This window comes from Sminthopsis crassicaudata, chromosome 4 (genome assembly GCF_048593235.1).
Source record: "Sminthopsis crassicaudata isolate SCR6 chromosome 4, ASM4859323v1, whole genome shotgun sequence".
Taxonomy (NCBI): Eukaryota; Metazoa; Chordata; class Mammalia; order Dasyuromorphia; family Dasyuridae; genus Sminthopsis; species Sminthopsis crassicaudata.
Window position 1 is genome coordinate 98,636,612 of NC_133620.1, and position 25,895 is coordinate 98,662,506.

The 25,895-nt window shown below is 42.3% G+C and overlaps 2 protein-coding genes across 7 annotated transcripts in view; one reads left to right on the top strand and one right to left on the bottom strand.

The window, feature by feature from the left end:
- Positions 1-19,242, top strand: part of ADORA1 (adenosine A1 receptor) — a 113,775-nt gene extending 94,533 nt beyond the window's left edge. For 5 of the 6 annotated variants that reach the window (XM_074308860.1, XM_074308861.1, XM_074308856.1 and 2 more), the window contains one exon: positions 17,118-19,242. In XM_074308860.1, the coding sequence (XP_074164961.1) occupies positions 17,118-17,754 (637 nt within the window). In that variant the 3' untranslated portion in view covers positions 17,755-19,242. Of the gene's footprint in view, positions 1-13,845; positions 13,988-17,117 lie in introns of those variants that run through there. The other variant, XM_074308862.1, reaches the window with a different exon arrangement.
- A 517-nt stretch (positions 19,243-19,759) lies between these two features.
- MYBPH (myosin binding protein H) overlaps positions 19,760-25,895 on the bottom strand; it is a 10,593-nt gene continuing 4,457 nt past the window's right edge. Inside the window, 6 exon segments of the mRNA XM_074264664.1 lie at positions 19,760-19,977; positions 21,200-21,244; positions 21,647-21,833; positions 21,969-22,138; positions 24,969-25,109; positions 25,305-25,562. Of these exon segments, the coding sequence (XP_074120765.1) occupies positions 21,228-21,244; positions 21,647-21,833; positions 21,969-22,138; positions 24,969-25,109; positions 25,305-25,562 (773 nt within the window). The 3' untranslated portion in view covers positions 19,760-19,977; positions 21,200-21,227.

The following is a 25,895-nucleotide window of genomic DNA, read 5'->3' on the forward strand; positions in this document are numbered from 1 at the left end:
TTGTTCTAACCAAGTCCCTAGACCAGCAAGATTTAGGGGACCAAGTAAATATAGGTCTGCAAGAGTCTTTCTCTATATTTTCCCTCGTGTTGATCCCGGTTAGAATCTGGAATCATGTATGTTTTTCTGAAAGAAAAAATGAAGGAAGTCTTTCTTTTCCTAAAGTTTTTATATCCTGCTCCTCACATAAGCAAGAACAGGCTCATGTCAGTATTCTTTTCTCTGCTTAAGATGGTCTCATGCAAAATGATCCAAACTTGACTGAAAACCTGGGTTATCTATCTATAGCTTATAAATTATAAACTATCCTTAGGGATCACCTATTTCAGCCTCTCATTTTGTAAATGAGGAACTGAGATCCATAGAAATTGATTTGTCTAAGATCATGAAAATGATAAGCCACAAAGCTGTGATTCAAACACAAATCTTGGGACTTCTGTCACAAGAGAGATAGCATGTTTCATTATTAGTCCTTGGAAATTGTATTTGATCATTGCATCGATAGGAATTCTTCAGTTTTTCAAAATTGTTTTTCTTACAATGTTATTGTTATTTTATAAATTGTATAAATCCACTCTGCCTTGCTTCATAGAAGTCTTCATCTTGGATTTGTAATGTGAGAAACAAGAAGATGAAGACTTCTTTCCTGTCCTCATGGAGTTTATAGTCTAAAAGGAAGGGAGAACAGGCACTAAAGTCATTGTAAGACAAGGTACAAAGCATAGTGAGTATGTGTGTATATGAGAGAGGGAGGGAGGGAGGGAAGGAGAAAGGAAGACGGTGGCAAGAGGAAAGGGAAGGAGAGGGGGAGAAAGAGAAGAGGACAGAATTTCAAAGTTGGTAAAAGATCTAGACATCATCTAGTTCAAACTGCACATGAAGAATTCTTTCTACAACTTCCCCAGCAAGTGATCAACAGCTTTCATTTAAAAACTTTCAATGGTCCAGAAGAAAGGATGCTGTTTGGAGCATCCTTTGCTTATCATTTTGGTCATATCAGACTCTTCCCCATTTGGGGGTTTTCTTGGCATAGATACTGGAGTGGTTTGCTGTTTCCTTTTCTAGCTCATTTTACAGATGAGGAAACTGAGACAAACAGTGTTAAATGACTTGCCAGGATCACGCTAGAAAGTGTTTAAGGCCACATTTGAACTCATCTTTCTGACATCAGACCTGGCATTCTATCCAATATTAAAGAACTCTCTATACTGTTCTAGGTGACAGAATAAGAAAATGTCACAGACTTTGCCACTCTGTGCATTGGAGACAGCCCAGGTCCCCCATTATTCTGGCTTTCTAATGCACATGGCTTGTGAGAATACCCAATAAATTCCAGAGGCCTGTTTCAAGCTGAGCAATTCAAATAATTATCTCTTCTTTTGGGCCCCTGGGACTTTTTGTAGAAGGACTGTTTTATTTCACTGGTTAAAGGAATCTTCTTGCCTTTTTTCACTTATGTCTTAGTTGACACATCTGAGTTATGGGGACAGATACAGGTCATCAAATACCCTAGCCGAACAGACTGGGTTTTTTCCATCTAGTCCAGCTGAATCAGAAATAGCTACTCACAGCAGGTGGGGGACAACACTTCTGATTCAATTCTCTGCTTCCTTCCTTCCCTGTTAAGGTAAGAGAAAATCCAATCCTCACATTCTCCAATGGTGAGTCTGAGTTGTGGCCTGAATCCCCTGATTCCTTTAGCTCTGTTTCGCAACACTGCTTTATGACTTGGGTCCCCAGTTTGAGTGATTGACTGGGGAGCTCTAAGAGGGCATGGACGTGCTGAGAGTCCCCCATGCTCAGGCACTCATGGTGAATCCCTCATGAAATTGGAACTTAAGGTCACTGATGGCAGGGAATATGTCACTCCCATCAATCATATCAAGCATTTTTAAAGTGCCTGATGTGTGCACTGTGGGAATATAGCCCTGCCTTCAAGTTCATTCTCTCCTGTGATAGGAAGTGGGAGGAGGTTGGCAAAGTGGTCACAGACAAATAAATACAGGAGGTATTTAAAATTGTTACAAAGTGATAGGGGAGGGAAGGTGGCCATTGAACAGCCTGCCTCCAGATAGCTAGGGATCCAGTCTGTCCATCCCTCAAACATTTAATTGGTCTGGGAACTCACTGATGGAAGAGGCTTTTTTAAAAATTGTGGGAGCTCAGAACTGGGGTTCTTTTTAATCTCTCAAGGTTGTGGACAAGGCTGTGAATCTAGGGTGTAAACTCAGGATTAGCTCTGACTAAAATAATCCAAGTCTGGGATCCTTGACAAGTGGCTGGTAACAATTTTCAAGGCCAGATGAACACAATCATTTTTATTTGATCCAACTCTTTTCTTCAGAAGAACACAAAAGTATCAGCTCCCCTTCCCTCCTACATTTCTTCTAATTCAGCCTAGTGAAGGGGAAAGAGGAGGGTCCAGGATGATACACCAGTCTTCAAGTTGGTGGAGACCGAGGCTGTTGGACACTCTAAATAAAGCTCATACAGCAAGAAAGCAGGGGAAGCTGAGTCCCCACTTTATGCTCTTTGCACTCAGCCCCTTAAGGCAATGTTCTGATTAAAGCCTTGTATGTACCCTGGACCATTCGGCCTGGTTAAATTGTATCTGATTTCCTGTTTCCCTTAGGCCCACGGGAAGGAAGAGTTTCTGTGTAATAAGTGGCCTAATAATCTTATAATGATGTAAGCCTCACTTCCTTTGGTGGCAGATGGGATCATGTGGTCACTAAGGCAAGACTGGAGAGTTTGGAGTTTACAGTTAAAATAAAAGTCCAAAAAGTACATTATTACAGGTTTTCGGTAAATGGAGGAAATGATCTTTTTCTCCCTCCTAAAGCATTAAGAATCTGTATCTTCTTCTCCTCCCCATGTGTATATGCTTGAACAGATCCCTATTAAATCCCCCTTTTCTTTCAGAGAAAACATAGATGAACCCTACCAAAAGATTGATCATTTGCAAGTGGCAATCCATGAACTTCCCTCTTTTTCTGGTGTCCTTTCATCACCCTGATATGCCATTATTAATCTTTACTAAATGCCCTCCCTTGCCAGGAACAACAAGCTCACCACTTGTGCAGCCCTAGGTAGCAGACAGGAAGGGGCATGAAGGGGCACGAATATCAAGTACAACCCCCAGCGGAAGTGTAAAATAAGGGGCCAGAGAATGAAGGAGACATCTATCTCCCTAATTTCCTTAATAGTTTGAGTTTGTAATACCAGAGAAACTGAGGCAAGCAAGAGATTGGTTTTTAATTTTTAATGTGGAGTTTAAGCTAGCTGACCAGATGGGACTCTTGTCCAAAGCATTCGGCTCAGATAAACCAAGGCAGGGAACTTGTCCAGGGTTTTAACTAACTAGGGTTTGCAAACAGAATATATGACCTGAATACACAATCTTATAGAAGAAACAAAGGCAGATAAGGGGGGCAAGGACACTGCCTATAATTCTAGGAAAGGATCATAACTTAATCCTAACAGGATAGGGGTCAAGATAGGAAGACAGGAGGCAGCCAGGCGAGGGACAACATTCAAAAGGAGGGGGGATTATCCTGACAAGGACTGAGATAATGTAGCTGGAGTTTATGACACAATGGTATATAAAGGTGGTCAGAGCTTCAAGGTTTTTCCTGAGCTCTTTTTTAAAACTCAATTTTCAGTCCTAGTGGCAAGGAAGGGGGAGTGGCTGTGATTTTTTATTCAGGGTTCAATAAGTTTGGGTTAGCTTTCTTGTTTGTTCTATGGAAACTAGGTTCCAATGCCACGGGATGATGCAAAGATGTCTGCTACTGAAGGACTCCGTATTAACACAAGTGCACAAATCGGTTAATCTTTATCAGTCTCAATTTCCTCATCTGTAAAATGAATTGGTTGGTCAAGACCTTTTCTTACAAACATGTCTCCATAAATTGAAAAATATTCTTTAGTGGAAAGAGCAACAAAAGCTCTAGCTTTGAATCCCAGTTTTGATATTCATAAGTTTTATGGTTTTTAGCAAGTAACATCTTTCTGTGCTTCAGTTTTATCCTCTATAAAAAGAAGGGATTGAATTAGCTCAGGGCTTCTTAAACTTTTTCTACTCATGACCTCTTTTCACCTGAGAAATTATTATGTGACTTCAGGTATTTAAGTGTATAAAATAGGTATACAGATCAAACATTTACTGATAATAAATCCTAAAGAGATTTATTTTAAAATGTTCATTGGTACACATTCATATAATTTTATATTAAGTGATACTTAGTGATCCCTTATAATACGTGATAAAATTATATCACTTAATGATGAAAGCAAATTTGCATACTAATGAGATAGATGTATTTGTTTATTTTTACATAAAGAATTAAATCTTGATGGAATACCTGATATTGCAGGATGTAGAGCATTCAGAAAGCTTTTATTGTTGCCAAATTTTCACAATCCCTACATTGAGTTAAGCAACTCATATTGGGTCATGATCCATAGTTTAAGAAATTTTGGACTAGATCATCTTTAAAATCTCAGGTCTAAATCTATGATCATATAAATTTATGACTATTAAGTGTGACTGAGTAACCCCTGGAGGATGAAGGGGAAGGCAAGAAATGAGCTAGACCTAAGAAGGGCTTTTCCTTTTCTGAAACTGGAGGGGAGTACATGGGAATTTAGCAGATTTTTTACTCTTGGATCCCTGAACTTAATTTTTAATATTTTTTACAACTATATTCCAATAGAATTTTTATAATCCTATGTATTTTGTTTTATGCATTAAAAATGTTTAGAAAAGGATCCACAAGTTTCATAAATTGCCTAAGGAATTGGTGCATGTATCAATTAAGAACTTGTACCATAGAAACTTAGATAGGATGAAAGGGTGCAAAGGACTTCAGGTCTTATAAGTCTAAATTCCACTTCTTTTGATAGATGAGAAAACTAAGGTAGAAAGATAGAGTGATGGCAGAGCCAGGGAAATAAATCAGGGTTCCTGAGTCTGAGGCTAGTGTTCTCTTTATTGCCTTGTTTCCTTCAAAATGACTCAAGAGCCAAAACTATGTGAAAGAATAAACTTCCATCTCTTCATTCTAGCAAAGCAGGGTGTCAGAAGAGTGTGGAGGGAAACTAGAACCAAAGTCTCAAATAGTCCTATCTTAGCCTCTGCAGAGTTGGGTCATTTTGTCTATTCCCCTACCTCAAAATAGGAACAGATCTTAATTGAATCTAGATTTGTGAGAATGAGGGGCTCTTCTTTTCTAAGTTAAAAAAAATCTCCTTTATGCTCTTGGTCACCTGTCTTGAACCTACATTTAGGAATTCTTCTTGATGCATACATCCTGTCCTTCCTGCTTCAATTGTTAGTTTCTCATGCTTAGAATGATATTACCCAGTGGAGAATTGCTAGACTTCCTTATCTCACTATGATCTAGTTCTACCAGACTAGAAATAATCTAATTGTTTTTCAGTTCAAGTCTCTCCATTGTCCCCTAACAGTCTCTTTTCTCAACTAAGAAGCTCTACTTCTTTCAATCTCTTATTTTGTTCCCGTTTTCTCCACTGTTGGCAGTATCTTTCAGAATTACTAACTTTTAGAATTAAGAAGAACCTCAGTGGCCATTGCGTCCAACCCCTTTCTGAAGAGAAACCCATTTTGGCTATGATTTCTGGGAATTTTGCGTCTGAAACTTCTACCTATTGATTTTATTTTTTAAAATTAAATTATTTATTTAATTAAAAAATACACATTGCTTTATGAATCATGTTGGGAGAGAAAAATCAGAGGAAAACCATGAGAAAGAAAAAAGACAAACAGAAAAAAGTGAACCTAGCATGTGTTGATTTACATTCGATCTCCATAGTTCTTTTTCTGGATGCAGATGGCATTTTCTAGCCAAAATTTATTGGGATTGCCTTGGATCACTGAACCACTGAGAAGAAACAAGTTTTTCATAGTTAATCATCGCACATTCTTGATGTTACTGTGCACAATGTCTTCCTGGTTCTGCTTGATTCACTCAGTGTCAATTTATGTAAATCTTTCCAGGACTTTGTAAAATCAGCTTGTTCATCATTTTTAAAAATAATATTCCATTACCTTCATGTACCACAACTTGTTCAGCCATTCCCCAATTATTGGGTATCTATTCATTTCCCACTTTGCTAATACAAAAAGAGCTGGGACAAACATTTTTGCATATGTGGATCCTTTTTCCTCCTTTATGATTTCCTTGGGATACAGACCCAGTAAAGGCACTGCTGGCAAAGCTACTCATTGATTTTAGTATTACCCTCTGAGGCCAAACAGATTGTTTCATCCTTGTTCCACATGATTTCAGGCCTTTCAAGTACAACACAAATACCAGGTCAGGAAGTATTGTCCTTTGGTTTAGAGCCAGCATCTATCTATACCTGGGGAGTAGCTATCTCCAGACAGCAGCAGCTGCACCATCTTATAATGTGATCTGAAGGCTGAAGGCCCCTCTGTCTATCACCAGAAAACAGCCAGCCTGGAATACAATCGATGAAAAATGAACTTGTTAACATTTGAGGAAAATCTATTGAAGTGAAAGGCCCCATGGAGCACAGAGAAAAGGTGGATCAATTGGAAGTCATAACTGGAGAATAATCCTTACCCTGCCATCCACTTGTGAGTTATGTGGTTTTAGCCAAGTTTCTTCTCCTTTCTAGTTCTATGTTTTCCCTCTCCCATTTAAAGGGTGGACCTGGACTAGATTACAGTTGGGGTCCTCTCCAGCTCTGATACCCCTTGAATCAAAGGATCATTAGATTTTAAAGCTGGAGAGGAATCTCAGCCATCATCTGCATCAAAGCTGCTTAAATTGTGTTTCCAAATGTGAGGGTTGTGAAATTATGATTTATTATCAGTAAATGTTTTATTTGAATACATTTTATAAACTTATATACCAAGGGTTACATAAAAATTTCTTTTTTCTTTTTTTTGGCCAGGGCAATTGGGGTTAAGTGACTTGCCCAGGGTCACACAACCAGGAAGTGTTAAGTGTCTGAGACCAAACTTGAACTCAGGTCCTCCTGACTTCAGGGCTGGTGCTCTATCCACTGCGCCACCTAGCTTCCCCATAAAAATTTCTTGGGTATGAAATGGGGTCACAAGTGGAAAAAGTTTAAAATGTCCTGATCTACATCTCCCACATTCCACAAGTTAGATTGTGAACTCCTTGAGATCAGGAACAGGCTTTACTCCCTGTGCTTGACATTCTATGTAAACCTGGCATACATAGTAGGTGCTAAATTAATATTTGTTGACTTATTAACTATAATTGAAAACAAATGAGAACGAAAGGGATAGATAAAGCATTGGGGTAGAGTCAGGATCTGAACTCTTTTAAACTCCAAAGTCCATCATGCTTTTCATTGGACCATTCTGTCTCAGAATTATTTTGAAGGAGTCAAACAGAAGGTTGAGTATTCTTTTGGAACCTAGAGAAGTGGATTGGTATATATCTGAATGATGTGACTTCAGCACTGTCAAAGAGTTATTTAAATAAATTTAGTGGCTTCCCATTGCCTCCAAGTTCAGATGTAAAATCCCTTTTTGGCCTGGCCAGTCTTACCCTGAACTCCTATCTATTTACTCTGTGATCCAGCAGTACCGGTCTTATTGCGGTTCCTTGAACATGATACTTGATCTCTTTCACTTCATGGCTTTCCATTGGCTGTGTCCAATGTCTGAAATGCTTTCTCTCCTCACTTCTGCTTCCTGTTTTTCTTGGACTCAACTGAAATCTCATTTTCTCCAGAGGCCTTTTCTGGTTTCTCACCCATCACCCATCACTCCCTGAATACTAGTGTCTTTGCTCTGAAATTGTCTTCATTTTCACACACATCCATGTTACCCACATACATATTATGTATGAATGTATATGTGTATATTTTGCCCTTATTTCTTTTCCCAGTGTTTAACATAGTGCCTGGCACATAGTAGGTACTTAATACTTGTGTGTATTTGTGTATGTATATACACACATGTATATATATATATATAAAATGTATATGTTTATGTGTATATAAAGAAATATGTGATTACATATGTGTATTTATCTATCCTGTATATACATGGTTTTGACATCAAAATGTGAGTTCACAAGGCTGGGGACCTTGTATTACTTTTCTTCTGCACCCCCAAAACTTAGTGCAGTACCTGACATGTAATGAGCTCATTATTATTAGCTTAAATAATTCACTGATTGTTTGTTACCATTATTACATTTATTCTGTATTTTAGATAGCATACAGTGTCCCAAAAGTCTTAATGCACTTTTAATCCCTTAAAGCTTAAATTTGCACTGAAACTTTTGGTACTTTCTGAATTAAACACTGATATTGTTACCTTAGATTGATAGATACATACTTTAAGAGAATTCGATTCTTGTTACTCTAATTTTATGCTCACCCAGCAACTATGTAATAATAGATCTAGTGCTCTGGAGTAGCCCCACCCATGAGAAAAGAGTACCCAATATTGACCATTGGTGAGTGTTACAGAACCATATGTTGCCAGAGCTGGAAGGAAACTAGGATTACTGAGACCAATTAAGTTATTTTACAGATGAGGAAATTGAGGCTCGGACAGGGATGGGACTTGTCTGAGCTAACAAATGGTGGAGCAGAGATTCCAACCCAGTTCTCCTGGCTAAAGTGTCTCACTTTTTCCATTCTACCACTTTGCATCTATTTGATGAGTGCATTGGATGTGTTCTATTAATCTCTTACAAGTTTGACTAGCATGATTTCCCCACCCCCACCTGATCACTGCAGAAATCAAGTTTCTGAACCTTTTGAGTTTAGGAACATCTGTGGTCCTTTCCCCTCCCCCCCACCGCCAAGGTACAGCTAGCCCCAGGAGGCCCAGCCAGAAATAGCTCACTGGTCTTTTTCCACATTCTTTTGTTTAAGCCTCTGTTCAGTTTGGTGCCCAACTCCCAAGAAAGCCAAAAGCATTGGCAAAGTCCCAGAGATAAGAACCCTGAATGACTCTGTCTTTGACAGAGCTCAAGGAGTGGAGAATGGAGTTGAGGAGGGAAAGAGGGACTCAATCCCAGCCTTCAGATCTCTAATGGGCTTGCATGATGAGTGATTGCTCTTTTGGACTCCGTGTACAAGTCAGGGATAAGGGAAGGATTCATTTCTGACAGCAAGAACAACTTCTGTGTGAGACACTTAACTGAACCCAACCTGTGACTTCCCTAGGGAATGGAACTCATGAGGACATTCCCTCTATCATGGAGATGGATATCTGCTTTGAAATTGTCTCTGAGAAAATAGAGCACTGGGAGATTGTGACTTATCCAATGCCTGTCAGAGTCTGGATTTGAATTCAGATCTTTCTGTGTCTGAGGTCACTATTCATTATACCACACTGCCCTTGTGAGACACATAATCATAATCTCATAATCATTGAGCCCAATGTAATGGAAAGAACTCAGTTCATGCCTGTTGAAATCCTTCTCTTCCTTTTAAGATCCTGTGTCCAATACTGTCTTCTCCATGAAGACTCTTGCCTCAGCTGGAAGTGATCTCTCCCTCCTTAGATCTCTTAAGGGGAAAAGTTACACGACAAGCATGAATGCTTATGAATTGATTCAATGGTGGGCTTGCAGAAAAAGCTGATTAGGAGTCCGGAGAGTGGAATTCTCCAGCAGAGCTCTGGCACCGGCTTCCTGCTTGGCTATAGAGGAATTGCCTACTTCAGCATCTTGATGCCCAACTCTGTACCCCCAGGCCAATTCTTGTAGATGATACAATCAAACTATGGGCAGACATTTATTAATCACCTACTGTATTCCAGGCACTATGCTAGGAGTATACAGAAAAAAGGTGAACATTCTACCAAGGAACAGAGGACTGGATCCCTGCCCTAAGGAGCTTCCAGCATCTTCCTTACTGGGGAAGAAGGAGGCAATATTGAGAAGTGGGTAACAAACTAGCAGTCAGTGGCTTCATGACTTGCTGGTTATGTAGCCAAGAGCAAATCAGTTTTTAAACAATAATCTCCTTACTTGTGAAATAGGGGTGACAAGTTTATACTCTTTAACATCTCTCCCCCTAAGGTTCTTGTCCATCTTGTAAACTGTGACATGATATATAATTTTGGGAATTATCATTAACATGTCTGAGGGTCAGGGAAGCCTTCTCAGAATTGAGTTATTCTTCAGTCTTATTTCAGGACCTGTTTATTTTTAGTCCCATGATGGCTACCCCATAGAGCTCAAAGGAAGCTCTGATATCAAATCTAGGTCTAATAAGTCTCTAAGAATGTATTTGAACTCAGATCTTTCTGACTGCAAGCCCTGAGCTCTATCCACTGCACCACTGAGCTGCCCATGAGTCCTACTACACAATACTAGCAAATGGCAGAATCAGTATTTAACCCTGGCCTTCTGACTATATTACTGTAATTACTAGGTATACTAACATATGGACTAGTAAATATCCAGGGGACCGATTAAAACCGGTTATCACTGTGTACAACCCAAAGTGGACTGCTGTTCTGAGAAAGGAGAACCACAGACAATCATAGGCTGAAAGTGACTAGGAGTTGGGACACTTTCCTTGATTTTTAGTAGTCTCTCTACTAAATGCCCCTTCCCCACTTTATTTTTTTTTCAATCCTCTCATCTCTGAGCCTTCGCTTCCACTGTAATGTATGTCTGGAATGCCTCACTCATCCAGCTTAATAAAATTCTTCTTTCTCTCTATCCATTCAGTTCTTCAGGGCCCACATCCCCTAGGAAGGGGGTTTTCTTGCTTTTCCCTCTATGGATAAAGACTCCTTCCCTTGCAGTCACCCTGGTATTTTTTTCAGGAAGTAAATACCTTCTTGCCCATGTGTGATTCTTCCTGGACCAAATTAGGGAGTAGATAAGTCTGTCTTTGGTGTCCCACCTTTCCCCATTTAGGTACTTCCCAATCATCCTTTAGGCTCTAAATAAAGCATCTCATCAATTCATTTATTCTAAGGGGCTAGTGACTTTGTTAATGGCAGAGATTCCTATTTTTTCAAGGGAATGCATGTTTAGTGGCGACATAACAAACATCAGTTGGGGAGATAGAGTTGTGCTTTTCTCCTTGTGTTCATGTAGACATGGCCTTTTCATCCAGCCTCAGGAGAGGAGGAAGTTTGGAGAAGGGGATGGTGAGGAATGGAAAGAAAAGGTCTTTGTGGAGCTGTGGGGCCAGAATGCCCCACCTTCTGTTCAGAACAATTTCTAAGCTTGCTCCTGTTTCCCACGAGTAGAGAGAGATGTGTCTCCACCTCCTTCCCATGAGAACCTGTCCCACCCTGGCCAGGGGTCCTGTGTCATTTGGACCTTTTCCCACTCAAGGAAAAAATAGCAAGAAAAACAGATCAGAGCTGATACTCTAATCACCTGAATCATGGGTCAGCTTACCCATGCTCCAGGCTCAGTCCCTGGAGAGAGAGCCCTCCCCTAAACAGGCCCTGGGCAGAGGTACTGGGTGGGAGGAAGGTGAAGAGGCAGGGGAATGTTCCCATTTCTCTCTGCCCTCAGTCTTCGTGCTGATGGTAAAGGGCTGTCTTCCAGCAACTCTCCTTTGACAGTAAGCTAACATTTTTCGGGTCTAGGCTTCTGCATATAACAGAATCTCTAGATCTATAAAGGTCTAGATTTTCCACTCCTTTCACCTACTTAGAAAAGAGAATATTTGGAAAGGGTTTTGAGATCCTCAGAGAGAAGTAACAAGACACATTTTTCAGCTTCAGTTTCATCATTTAGTTGCATCTGATGAATGCTTTTAGGGTGTTTGGTAGTCACTGGGAGCTATAGGCAGAGGACCAGGTTGAGGCTTATAAAATACTAAAATTAAAAAAAAACTGTGTAGTTAATGCCCTGAAAGAGTAAATTAATTTCTTTTGCAGTATATACTTAAATGGAAACAAGAGACATAGCTAGTTATACTTTACTTTAAAGGAAGAGGATAGTGTGGATGATTTTCGAGGCTTTTTTTCTAAACTTGGGTGACAAAGAGTCTATTCTAACAAATAAAATATGGAAAATTTATAGATTATTCCTCAGTTTCCCCCATCTATAAAGTGGAGGAGTTGGATGAAATGATTTCTTGAGTTCCCTTCTGTTTTCTACATTCTGTGTTATAAATAAAGCTACTTATTTCTTCTCTTATTCCTGCCTTACCAAGAAAAAAAGACTTCAAAAAGGAGAAATCTTATTCTGGAGGAAAAGGATGGAGTTTGGGAGAGACAGAGGCATATAGGATCATAAGACTTAGCACTGGAAGGAACCATAGACAAGGGTGAATGACTTTCCCAGGATCACACAGCTAGTAGGTATCTGAGGTCAGATTTGAATTCATGAAGATGAAGTCTTCTCTCCTTAGAAATAAGACTTTTAGAGGTGAGGTGACATGTTCAAGGCTAGTAGTAGCAGAGGAGGATTCAAATGTAGGTCTCCTGACATTTAAGCTGTATTTCTTCCCACACTGCCTCTTTTTAGAGGTAGTCTTGTTCATGTTTTTAAAGTAAGAAAGAAGCCTGCAGAGAGAGCAGGATGAAATGGGCTCAGTTGGACTCCCCATTTCTTCCATGCCTTCCATGCCTAGGGCTCTGTGGCTATAGTCCATCTCTGGTGCTGCATTGGAAAAACACAACCAGGCAGAGTGCAAAGACAGCCTGCCTCAGCAGTCTCTCTGGAAGAGGTGGGGGGGCGTGTGGGAGGAATGCCCTGGCAATTGGCACTGTCCCCTGTTGTATATGTGGAGGATGGGCTGGTGCCCAAGTGGTCGATCTGAAAGGAGGCCGTGTGTGCATAAAACACCTCCCACACCAAGGTATATACCTTGGGACTTGAAATTCCATTATTGGTGATTCATTTTTCAGTAGGTTCATCTATTTCCACCCCCTTGTTTTATGAAGGAGAAAACAAGAGTTCTTCAGAGGGACTGTGCCTTGCCTGGAGCCAATTCTTAGATACTTCAGCAAACTGATGTCTCCTAAATTAGCAAATGGGTGCTTCCTTTTGTGGCTCAGATTATAGTTTATCCGTATCTCTGGGATTCTTGTCCATGTTCTCCTGCAATCTGTCAAATCTTTTTTCCTCCCTGTCACAACATCTCCTTCATTGCTGACATCCTTTATGCTCCTTTTCTATTACAATTCCACCTTTGTAATATATTGTAGTGTGTTTGTGAATATCACATGCTTATATATTTGCCATTTAGATAATCTTCAAGTTCAATGAATTTATGACTGAGTTTCCTATCTTGCCCAGGCTAAAAGTGTAGGGGTTACTTATGGCCTAAATTTAGTAGCCCTAAGAGCTTAATCTGTTCCACTTCCAACTTCTTTGGCCATCTCCATCATCTGCCACTCCTTTCCATCTCCCAGAGAAGTACCAAATTTAATGTGGACACCTGATTTACACAGCCCTCTGCAGCTCAGAACTCCTGAGCTCAAGAGATCCACTTGTCTCAGCCCCCTTGTCTTTGGAATTCCAAGCATATGCCTCCATGCCCAACCTCAACTTCAATTCTTCAGGTTCTGTAGTGTTCTAAGAATTGCAGCCATACAACATCATTGGGAAAATGTGCATATTAACAAAGATAGGCCTTTGAGTTAGGGAGAATCTTCAGATCATTAAAATAACTATTTAATTCTCCAAAGGCAATCCAGTCCTGTCTCCTCCTCCTATTCAGTTCTGAGCCCAACTTTTTGTCCAACTGAAATGTATCTGTACTGATGGATTAGATCTTTGAGTTATCCCTCCAGCTACCATATAATAGTCCTTCTTGATCCAGTTGGTTTTTCCTATGTGGATAGTTGAACTGAACTCTTATATAATTATGGAACCCATTTAGGAGATTCTACAATATTTGGGGGCTCGATGCAATTTGCACAATCAGCAAACAGGAGCATTTGGAGTTCTTCACCATCTATAAGGAATCCACCTTCAATATGCACTCATTAGACATCCTCTACGACAGTGGAAAACCATCTTTGGTGAGCATGGGTCTTGCTATTTTATATCTTGCTCAATATGAGTAATCAAGGGATATCACTGTTTTCTCTGTTGTTATGTCTTTCAGGGAATCTTGTGAGATGTTGACACATGTGTGGGCTATAGCTTGTTGGAGGATAACCTTTAATGGAGCATTTTAATCTACTACTCGCATAATTAATCTAATTAAATGCTTTTTATAATCAACCAACAGTGAGCACAATGGGATCCTCTGATCCCATAGTTTTCAGTCAGTTATGTGTCTATAAAGATGTAGTCTTTATTATTAATGAATATTTTTTCCTATCATCAAAGGTATTCTCAGTGTAAGAATACATAGTGTGAGTATAGATTGTCCTTATAACAATTTTGTAGAAATAAACATGTCAGCTGATTGATATTCTTTCCATTGATTTCTTTTGATAACAGTATATATCTTGAGAATGAAATCCTCAGCCCCCTCAAGATTGGATCACTTACAGCATAGACGTTCTGTAGTTTTTATTTTATTCACTCATTTCAGTCTTGTCTGACTCTTCATGAACACATTTGGGGTTTTCTGGGCAAAGATACAGTCATTTGTCATTTCCTACTCTAGATCATGTAATAGATGAGGAAACTGAGACAAACTAGACTAAGTGACTTCATTATGGTCATAAACTAGAAAGTGTCTGAGGCCAGATTTGAACTTAGGAAGATAATTCTTTCTGACTCCAGGCCTAGCTGCCCCTTCTCTAGGTAAACTATGTCCAAATTGGCTGCTCTTCATGTTTTTGTCTTCGTAAGCACCATTTTTATTTTTTTCACACAGTACACATGAGACTGTATTGTTAAGAATTCACATATAGCTTTACTGTCTTAATGGATGGAAAGACTTTGTTATAAAAATCTATCCAGATCTTTTTCATTTTTCATCTATTTATTGTTCCTTTTTCAGTTTCATCTTTAAAACCCTTGAGACATTACCTAGTTGTCTCTTTAGACAAGCTTTTTTTGTAAACTTGTTTCTTCCTAACACTGCCTTCTCACTGTTCTCTATAAGACTTTTGGGAAATGCTTATATTCTAAACCACTTTCCTTGGCTGCTGAACTTCTCTGAGTGGCTCAGAGATCTCAGATGTGTGCTAGCTCCTTTAATCTCTTACTTATGACAATTGACTTACATTGGTTAAACTTTCTCAGGAAATTGTTCTAATCTGTATTGATGCCAATTTCTTCACCCCGTAATCATTTTTTTGTTATCCAGAGCTCATTTAAGTAGATTACATTGGAGTTGCTTTAATTGTCTGCCATATAATTTTTTCCAATTTTTAATCTTTTAGAGTTGTTTTGATCTTTTCTCTGAGTCAGTATTCTGACTGTACATAGTCAGCTGATTCAGGAATGATTCCCACACCAGTAATGAATCAGGTAAAATATGACCAACTTAGTGTTTTTTTGATGGGTGTTTGCTATCCGGCAAATTTGCAATCTTTTCTTAAAGAATGTATTTGCGATAATTAGGCACGAATCTTCTGTGTAGCCTACAAGCCATCAGCCTCTCTTGTATTTTCTTCCTGAACCACAATTTTTGGGAATCTTTCCCTTTGGTCACCTTTGCACTAGAGTCACTGAGTATTGTATGGTGATTTAATTTAGAGAATTTTCTCCAGGTCTTATATTTCTATTTCTATTTCCTCATTTTCTGCAACAGAAACTGGTCTTCATAATGGCATTTTTATAAATACTTTTATAAACATTTCAAGAAGAGATGACCAAAGTCTTGAGAAATGATGTTTCTTATCACCTTTTAGTGAATGATAGAAATCTGTTCTGTCAACTCTTTTATTCGTCAAAGGCGAGCCTATGAGCCATCTTTCTATCTAGTAGCAACTTCCTTTTATCTTCTAGTTTCATTTATATTGAGACTATGAAGATGAATATCATTCAGTTTCTTTAGCAGTATGACCAGTTATCCATCATTGGTCAAGGCTCTCACATTTAGGGTGGTTAAGTTCATGTTTAGAGATGGTCTAAAAATTGCCCTTCCTCTGGCACAAACTGAAAGGGGCCTGAACAGGGCTAACAGCCATTTATATTTTTCTTTGTTTCATGGGCGATTTCCTCCTTGCTTGGCTGGGCTGCCAAAAGTACACATAATATTTTTTGAAGCTTTTCTAGTATGATAGAAACTTTCAAAGTGTATGATCCATTGGGATGGCCTTTGAGAACCCAGGGCCACCTCTATACCATGATGAGGTATTGGAGATATTGCAGTAGGTCCTTTTAGAATCCAAGCACACCGATTACAAATGGCTCTCGGAATTCAAATTTAAGTCTTCCAAGAAGCAGATCTACATGACAAAAGGCAGGAACATTAAAGGTAAATGTTACCTGTAGCATCATTTTGAGGAAGGTCTGATCTCTTTGATGGGGAGGATTTCCTGGGATACCAAGGCTATGGTAGAGAGGACCCACAGAAGAGCTTTGGGATTTGAGTCAGTTAGTTGAGGTTCGGTTAATTGCTTAATTACCAACAACTTGCCAGGGATGGGAGGAATGGATGAAAGCCCAATGTTTAACAGCTCCCCTTTAATCTAGAGGAGTGTTGGACTGGTCCTTAAGGGCTTTGAGATCCTTCCTGGAAGGAGATATTCCCCTATAATTAATTTTCCATAGCTATAGTCTTTGCACGGAGAGAGGAACTCCTAAGAGGAATGGCACAGACAGGGAACTACTCTGGTCATTTTCTGATAAAATCTGTCCACAAGACTGAGGAGATTTTAAAAAAAATTATATGTTGGTTCAGTCAGTATAGCATGGATCACTCAAACCCTAGTTTTTTGTTTTAAAATCTCACCCTAGCTTCTCAATTTCACATCAGCTCTAGAAACACAAAGGAGCTAATTTTCCTTAGGTTTTAGGGGTACACTAGATAACTTGTTAGATTCGTTCCAACTTAAGAGTTCTTGCCCTTGGTGTGAATGGGCTGAGGTCTGCTGAGAATGTGAAATCAGCACACTTCATAGTTCAAGGCAGGGAATGGAAGGGAGGAGGAGTTCCTTCTAGATCCCTTGGAGAATTTGGGGGCTGGGGCTGGGATTTGCCTTGGAGGGGAGGGGAACTTCACAATTCTGTCTTCCTTGCCCTCAGGTACAAGATGGTGGTGACCCCGAGGAGGGCATCAGTGGCCATTGCAGGCTGCTGGCTGCTCTCCTTCCTTGTAGGCTTGACACCCATGTTTGGCTGGAATAACCTGGAAAAACTGAAAAAGGAGGCCAATGGCAGCCTGGGTGACTTGGTGATTAAGTGTGAATTTGAGAAGGTCATCAGTATGGAATACATGGTGTACTTCAACTTTTTTGTCTGGGTGCTCCCGCCTCTGCTGCTCATGGTCCTCATCTACTTGGAGGTCTTCTACCTGATCCGTAAGCAACTCAACAAGAAGGTGTCGGGCTCCTCAGGGGACCCCCAGAAGTACTATGGGAAGGAGCTGAAGATTGCCAAGTCCCTGGCCCTCATCCTCTTCCTCTTTGCCCTCAGCTGGCTGCCTCTACACATACTCAACTGCATCACCCTTTTCTGCCCAGACTGCCAAAAACCCAGCATCCTCACCTACATTGCCATCTTCCTCACTCACGGTAACTCAGCCATGAACCCCATCGTCTACGCCTTCCGTATCCAGAAATTTCGGACCACCTTCCTGCAGATCTGGAACCAGCATTTCCGATGCCGGGCAATGCCCCCATCTGATGATGACGATCCCCCCGAGGAGAAGCTGGATAATTAGACCCTGAACCTTCCTGCACCTCAACTTTCCTACTCCCATCTGCACCCCTCTCCATTGGGGTACCACAGTGTCTCCTCTACTCCCTTCTGCAAATCCCAGTCCTTGTCTGCCCATAGTTTCCTTGGCAGTGCTGTGGGATATGAGTAGAGGGCCCTGAAGTGAAATCTAGAGCTTTAGACCATCTTCTTGTTATCCCCATATGATCTGGGTGGTCATGGGGTGAATTTAGAAAAAAAAGGGGGATGCCTGTGAAAGTGAATGGGATTGGGTTTAATATGGAGAAGGAAGGAGGCAAGATGAGAGTCCCTTTTTCTTCCAGTCAATATCAGTGCCCCATGTGAAATAAATTGAGGCAAATATGAGAGCCCTTCAGATGGAAACACAAGAAGATCTGGATCCGGGCGTTATAGAGACCCTCAGATTTTCATGTTATGGCTTGGAGGAGGATAGGATAGAATTTCTGAGTTGAGATGGGATAGTTGACAAGAAGGAGAGAGACCTTTCCTTCCTTCCTTCCTCCCTTCCGTACTGTGGAGGACAAAAAGATGGTTAGAGAGAGCAAAGGAGACCAATATCTGTCATCCTGGTTTAAGGATGTTATACTCTAGGCAGTGCCGGTACCTACTCTGACTGCCCCAGCAGGTATAATCCTACATATGGAGATGATGTAGAAACTACTAACTCCCAGGATACTGCCAAGAGCTAGGGCCAGGTGGTTTCCAGGAGAAGTAGTATTTTGTGGACCCTGGGGGGAGGTAGGGCAGAGATGGTGTCCCTGATTAGTGCTGGAACACTCCACCAGAAGGTAGCATTGGTTCCCCCATCTAGCCCCAAACTTCTCTAATCTTCCTACAAGAAACCAGAGACCTAAAGAGGAGTTAAGATACACAGACACATTGGGGACGAGTCCACTCAGACTGGGGAAGGCCAGCTGGAACTCTGTCACCTCAATTTAGGGAAGAAATAATTTCTTTCAGAAAGACTGGAATTCTGAAACTAGGGCTGGAACCCATAGGAGGGGTGAACAGGGCACAGGTGCCAAGACATCACTGGTACCATCCTGGGAGATGTATGAGGAAGAGTTAATAAATGGAGCTCATCTGCCAGCATGAGGTGGAAGTGAATGTAGGAAACATAGCCCCTGCTGTGAATGTGCCCAGTGCTCACCCACATGCGGAGTTGCCCTGCTCAGTCTCAAAAGCGGAGTGAGAAGTATTTAATACCATTTAAATGGGAAGAGAAAGGCCTTTAAAAAAGGTGAATTGATGAGCCTAGCTGTTCTATTTTGGTTTTGTACTATACCCCAAAGGCATCCTGGGATGAAATAGTGACAAGGTGATTGCTGAGAGAGAGGAAGTCAGGCTGAGTTTGAATCCTGGTTCTAGGTCAGATCCCCATCGATTTGCCTCAGCTTTCCTCAATGTGGAATCACCCCATTGGCTCCCAGACTGGGGAAGAAGACTGACCAATAAAGGATCATGAAAACAAGATAGAATCATAGTCCTAGTTGACTCAGGGTGGTGGGAACAAGAGAGCTCAGATTAAGAGAGCTGGTGGGATGTGGGATGGGGGTGGTGGAGGGTGCTTTGGAGGCATGACACTGGCAGGAGTAGGTAGCTCCTTGTGCGTCAGATCAGCTGATGGAGCTTGGAGTTAATAGGAGGTAGGTTACTGAATGCTCTTCCCCTGCACTAAATGGGATCCTAAAACTTACATGACATACTCAAGCGAACTGTCTTCCCAGTACCATATTCAGAATAATCCCTGCCCCCATCATGGCATGATACATTTGGAGCATCTTCCAAGGCACACACTTGTAGTGACGCACTCCAAACTCCACAGTGACCAATCTACAAACCTTCAGTGCGTATGGTGTGTGTAGTGGTGGTGGTCTTGGTAAGGGCTCCTGGTGATACATCTAAACAGACCTCTCAGAACCACAACCTAGAATAAAGTAACCCCTTTCACCAGCACCAACCCCCCTTTCAAAATAATCCCTCTGGAGTGACACCATACACATGTCTTTATTCAAGGACCCCTGCTTTTCAAAGCTGGTCTTTGAAGCTCTGGATAGCCAGCTCATTCTCCCTGGCGGTCCACTGAGACCAGCTCTCCTGCCTCCTGAGAGGAGAAAGGAGCTGAGCTACCAGCCATTGTGTATGCAGATAAAGGGTCTCCTGGCCTGAAGATCCCGACTTGCCCCGATGGAAGCTCCAGCAGCATCTAGAAGAGATAAAGACTCCTCAGTCCATGAGGTGCAGAGCTCCTCCTCCAAAGGAAGGGGGGAAAGCCCATGGTATCTCCACTCCCTTCTTATATCAGGTTTTCCTCTCCCAAACTCCTGAACCTAAGCGTTAACTTATTTCCACCTCTCCTCCCATCCCTCAAATCTAGGCAGCATTACTTTCTCCATGGAATACCACATAAGGATTGCCACCTCCATCTTAAAATGCATGAAACCAAGGTCCAGAAAAAATGGTGACTTGTCAAATTGAGTTAAGAGATAGGGTGGGGAAGTGGCAAAATATTTAATGAGGACCTGAATTCACATATTGACTCACTTTTTTCTACATGGCCCTAATTAGATAGGTTTTGGTGAGTATGTCTAGTTCACAAAAGTCCAGCTAGCTGATTCAGTGATGGGCCTGGAATCTCATCTCCCTAAGTTCAAATATGGCCCCAGACACTAACCGTGTGACCCTGGACAGTCACTCAACTCTACTGACCTCAGTTTCCTCATCTGTAAAATGAGCTGGAGAAGGGAATGGCCAACTACCCCAGTATCTTTGCCAAGAAAACCCAAAATGGGGTTATAAAGAGTCGTACATGACTGGAAAACGACTCAAAAGCAACAAAAACTCTTCTCTACTCAAAAATGGGAGGGAGGGAGAATGGATTAGCATGCTCCCCAAGTTCCTCCTTCCAGGGCAAAATAACACTGAAAGTTTGTGCTAGAGCTGAAACTAGATTCCTTTAGCCACCAGTATCATATTCTTTCCATTTAACCTTACTACCCCTCCAGTATTGGAATCACCACTCCCCTGATGCCCAAAGTCACATTAAGTAGCATTTACATCGATTTTCAAGGTTTGCAAAGCATTTTACCAATATTTGACCCTCCCAACAATCTTGAAAGGTAGGCACTATTATGATCCTTATTTTACAAATAGGGAATTCAAAGCAAACAAGTAAAGGGACTTGCCTAGGGACACACAGCGTGTCTGAATCTAGATTTGAACTCAGGGCCTCCCCAAGCCAAATCCACCATTCTCCCCAGTGCCTATATCTCTTCCTAGAGCAATCTCGGCCAGTCCTCCCCCACTCCCACCCCAGCCTCCTCCAGTCCCATCTTCCTTCCCCTCCTCCCTTTCCTGCTGATCTCAGGATTTCTCTGTCCCACAGAAAGCTCCCCAGACCATCACCTTACTAAAAGCTCCTCGCTTACCATTTGAGTGGGAAACCTCCAGAATTCCTCAGTGTGTGGCAGAAGCTGTAAGAGATTCCCCTAGTCAGAAACCTGTAGGATGTGGGTCTGGGGGGGGGAAGGGGAGAAGCCCCCTGGGGAGGTGTCAATGCCCCTGAGCTTCTGGATGCTGGAAGAGGGCACTCCCTCCTCCCTCTGGGCTTGTCCAACTACTCCAGGGTGGGAGGGGCCGCTACCCCTCACGGAACCTCACCCCCACATCTCACATCTGACTGCTTCCTCCTGCTGCCCTCCCTTCTTGTCCTAGCTTTTGGATGTTCTTAGCTTGATTCATCTCCAGGGTGATAGAGTGGGACTCCCCCCCCACAAAAAAATAGACCTGTCCCAACTTTAACATCCGCGGGGGGGGGGGGGGGAACTGCTCCCACTCCCCCACCCCCACCCCTACTTTCCCACTGAATCCTTCACCTTTCACGTCCAGCCGACAATCCACTGACGCCTCGCCCAGGGCATTGATGGCCTTGCAGGTGTAAACACCTGCATCAAACGGGCTGGGCTTCCGGATCTCCAGGGAGCAGATGCCTTGCTCGCTGAGAGCCCGGTACTTGGGGTTACCCTGGATGTCCATCTTGTTTTTCATCCAGATAATCTTGGGCTGGAAGGGTAGGAGTAAAAAGGGATATGGGGAGGGGGGAGAGAAGCTGGGGAGCCCCCTGCTGGCGAGTCCCAGCTAGCATCTTGTGTCTTCCCCCTCCTCATGCCCCATTCCCTTCCCATGTGAGCGCCTCACCTTGGGGGTGGCTCGGACGGAGCAGAACAGCTGGGTGCTGTAGCCAGGAGTGGTCGTGTGGTCTGCCAGGGGGTGGGTAAACTTGGGGGCTTCTGAGAAGTCTCTCTCTTGGACTCCTTCTTTCTTGCTAACAGTATCTGATGAGGGAAGATGGGAATGGAATGAAAAAAAGGTTCAAAATCCCAGGAAGCTGGAGCCACTGGACGGAGCCCTGGTCGCTCCTTCCACTCCCTTGGAATAACAGAAATCCCGAAGACACTTTCACATGTATGATCTCATTCCAGCTTACAGTGATGCTACTGACAATAAGTAAGATTTTTAAAAAAGAATAAAAATAGGTAAAGTAAGGATTATTATCCCTACACACACTCGGACATATTATCCCTATATTGCAGATGGGGAAGTTGAGGGCTGGAGAATTTCAACTAAGTGACTTCTTTGGTGAGTTTTGATGCGAGGGGCTAGGCAGGTTCCCAGGTTAAAATCCTGCTGGAATTGGGGGCAAGAGGGAGGAGGAGCAAAGGAAAGGAAGGGGTCAGAGAGTCAGAGGTCCTACATCCAACCTCTCTGTCCCTTCCTCTGTTTCCTTAGAGCTCTGAGACAAGACCCCCAGTTCCTGGGGTCTTTGAAAGGGAGGGTGTGAGCAATTTACAGGAAGCTAGAGATAGGGAGAGAGGTAGAGGAAATCGGACACCAAAGATAAGAGAAATAAAATCAGATAGTGAGCTGTTTTGTAAGTACATGAGCTACTGTCATTTGGGGTGATCTGAGAGAGCACTGATTTTTTTTCGTTGTTCTAAAAAGATAGTCACTTTTAGGGTAGCTAGATGGTGTAGTAGATAGAGCAGCAGCCCTGAAGTCAGGAGGACCTGAGTTCAAATGTGATCTCAGACACTTAACACGTCCTGGCTGTGTGACCCTGGGCAAGTCGCTTAACCCCAATTGCCTCAGCAAAAAAAAAAAAAAAAAAAAAAAAAAAAAAAAAAAAAAAAAGTCACTTTCCTTATATTTTGTTCTGCTCAAGCTGATGCTACTGCTAGCTAGCCTGCCTTCCTTGAGCTTCCACCTTCTGCCATACAGGGCAGCAGCCATTCTGGGCTCAGGCAGATAATTGTGCCACTAAGTCTTAACAAAAACCAGAACTAAATGAATGCAGATGGTGTTGTGGGCAGGAGAGCTTGGGAAGGGCACTGTGTCTCCTAAGCCCTCAGCATCCTCATCTGTAAACTGAGGGCTTCGCATTCAATGATTCCCAAGGTTGCCTTTAGCTCTGGCTTTCTATCATTCTGAGCAATCCCCTGTACAACTTAGTTTTGTGACCTTGAGCCAGTTAATTCCCTGCCTTGAGCCTCATTCATCTGCAAAATTAGGGGTGTTGATAACATGATCCTTGACGTCCCCTCCAACTGCAAATCCTAAAATTCTCTGAAGGTGACACACGCCAATCATGAGAACGCCTCCCCCATTAGAAACTGCTTTCAGAACCTACTAACGGGCCTCAGCACACTTTGGACCCCAAGACAACTGGGCTCCGAATGATGTTTAACTATCTTCAGAAATCCACCTTTTAAGGTCAATGACCTTAGTGGCCCCCATTAAGGTTATTTTTAAAAATATCAACCCAGTCAATGAAAAGACCCCAACGTACTTAGAGCTGCATATCTCTGAAATAACTATTTGGCCTCCCAAGGGGACATTGCTCCTTTGGACATAGAATCAAATTCAATAAAACTTTTGTTAAGTCCCCCAATGTGCAAATGCAGCACTCTAAATGACAGATACAAGATATGACTTAGGTCTGACTCTCAAGGAACATAAAATCCAATGGATACGGAAAGACCAGTACGCAAATAACTGTAAGAAGATAGATTTCATCAGATAAGTGCAAAGGAGAGAGATGTCGGCAGAATGCTATTATAGACCTGAGTGGGACCAGATCACTTTCACTGGGGGGTAGGAAGGGAAGGGAAAGCTTCACCCAGGAGATGGCATCTGCATTTGACCTTGAAACGTGGGAAGAACTTCACTTGATAGAGATAGGGGTAGGGGTTGTGAGTAGGGAGAGAGAATTCATTCTACACATAGAGGATTATTTTAAACAAAGCCATGAAGAGGAGAGTGGGCAGAATGGGAACACTAAATGGGAGCCAGGGACAGAGAAAGTCCAGGGGCTGGACTAGTAAACATGGAAGATAAAATTATTGTAGACATGAAGGGGGGAAGGCAGCTGGTGCAGTGATAGAATACTGAATTTGACTCAGAAAGATCCACATTCATATTCTGTCTCAGACACTCACTGGCTGTGTGATCCTGTGGAAGACATTTCACCTTGGTTAGTCTCAGGTAGTATCGACTTCCCAGGATTGTGATGAGAATCAAAAGAGATGAGCAGGAAAGGGTGTGTGTGTGTGTGTGTGTGTGTGTGTGTGTGTGTGTGTGTGTGTGTGTGTTTGTAAGCCTCAAAGTGCTTTATAAATTCTAGCTATTATTAGTGGTAGTAATAGTATGAAATGAGGTTGGGCAGGTGGGCTGAGGTCAGATTGTAGAGAGCCAGTCAGGAATTTATCCTTTATTTTTAGGCAGTGGGAAGTTCTTAAATGCTACTAAGTAGGAGAACAACTGGTCTCAGTATTTTAAGTCAAAATGCTTGCGCCTCAAATCAGTCTCTCCTCCCCACACTCCAGAGACTAGTCTAAGATAATAACCATTTGCATTTACAGAGTGGTTTATAATCAGCTTCCTCATATTAACTCTAGAAATTTGATAGTGAAAGCAATAATATTCCCAATTTACAAATAAGAAAACTGAAACATATGTGCATTGCCTTGCCCATGGTCATACAAATAGTAAGTAAAGGTATTAACTGGGATTCATCCCCAAGTCTCTCCACATTTTATGTCCAACTGTCTTCCCGATTACACCATGCTACCATCCTCCCCACTCTGGTCCTCTGAAGGGAGCCCCCAAGACCTCTCCCACCCTGCTGTCAGCCTCACTCACCCCCCGTCTTCCGATCTGCTTTTTGCACCGTGTAGCCCAGTAACTCTGTGTTGCCAGTGTCCTCCGGGGGTGTCCACTCCAGGGCAGCATTGAAGCCCCACACGTCCAACAACTTGATGCTTTTTGGGGGGGCAGGTCTCTCTGAAAGGCCAGGTGGTACTTGGACCCACACCCTTTCCATGGCTGCTCATCCCTACCATGGCACCCATTTCCTTGGCTCACAAACCCAGAGACACAAAGATCACATCTCCCTGCTGCTTCCCCCATGATCAGTCTGACCCCTCCCTGGACCGGGGATGCTGCAGTGCTCAAGTAGTGACTTTTGTTTATCCATACCGATCACCAAGATGTCAATCTCAGCTTTGGCTTCCAGGTCATCGAGTCGAACGCTGAGCTCATAGTGTCCTGAATCATTTCTCTGAGCTGAGCGGATGAAGAGGATGGAATCCTGCTCCCCATTCCGCACATTCACATGTTGGGTGTCCAGGGCATGGCCATTATGCGTCCAGGTGACCTGAGGCTTGGTTTACCCTGGGTGGGGTAGAGGAAAGGGAAAAGAAGCAGAAATGAGCACGATGATGATGATGGTTATTTCTATTCCTATTTCTACTTCTTAAGGTTGATAAATCACATTTTTCCTAGTGATCCCACGAAACCTGTAACCATTTTTGCTCCTCATTTTCCTGGTGAGGAAGCAATGTCTGTGATCATGCACACATTTAATGAGCCCTGGAGGCTCCCTCTTGTGCTTTCAGCAATCCTCAAGAGAGATAGCTAGTCAGAGGACAATAGGTTTGAATATTGAGTCTTCCTGGTCAGCAAATGAGCAAGAGTGGTAGGGCTAGAAAGAAGAGGACTGTGGCCCACCATCTGGCTTTAGGAGGTTCTACTGAAGGAAAGGAGTCCCTCTCTCTGGGGACAAGGATC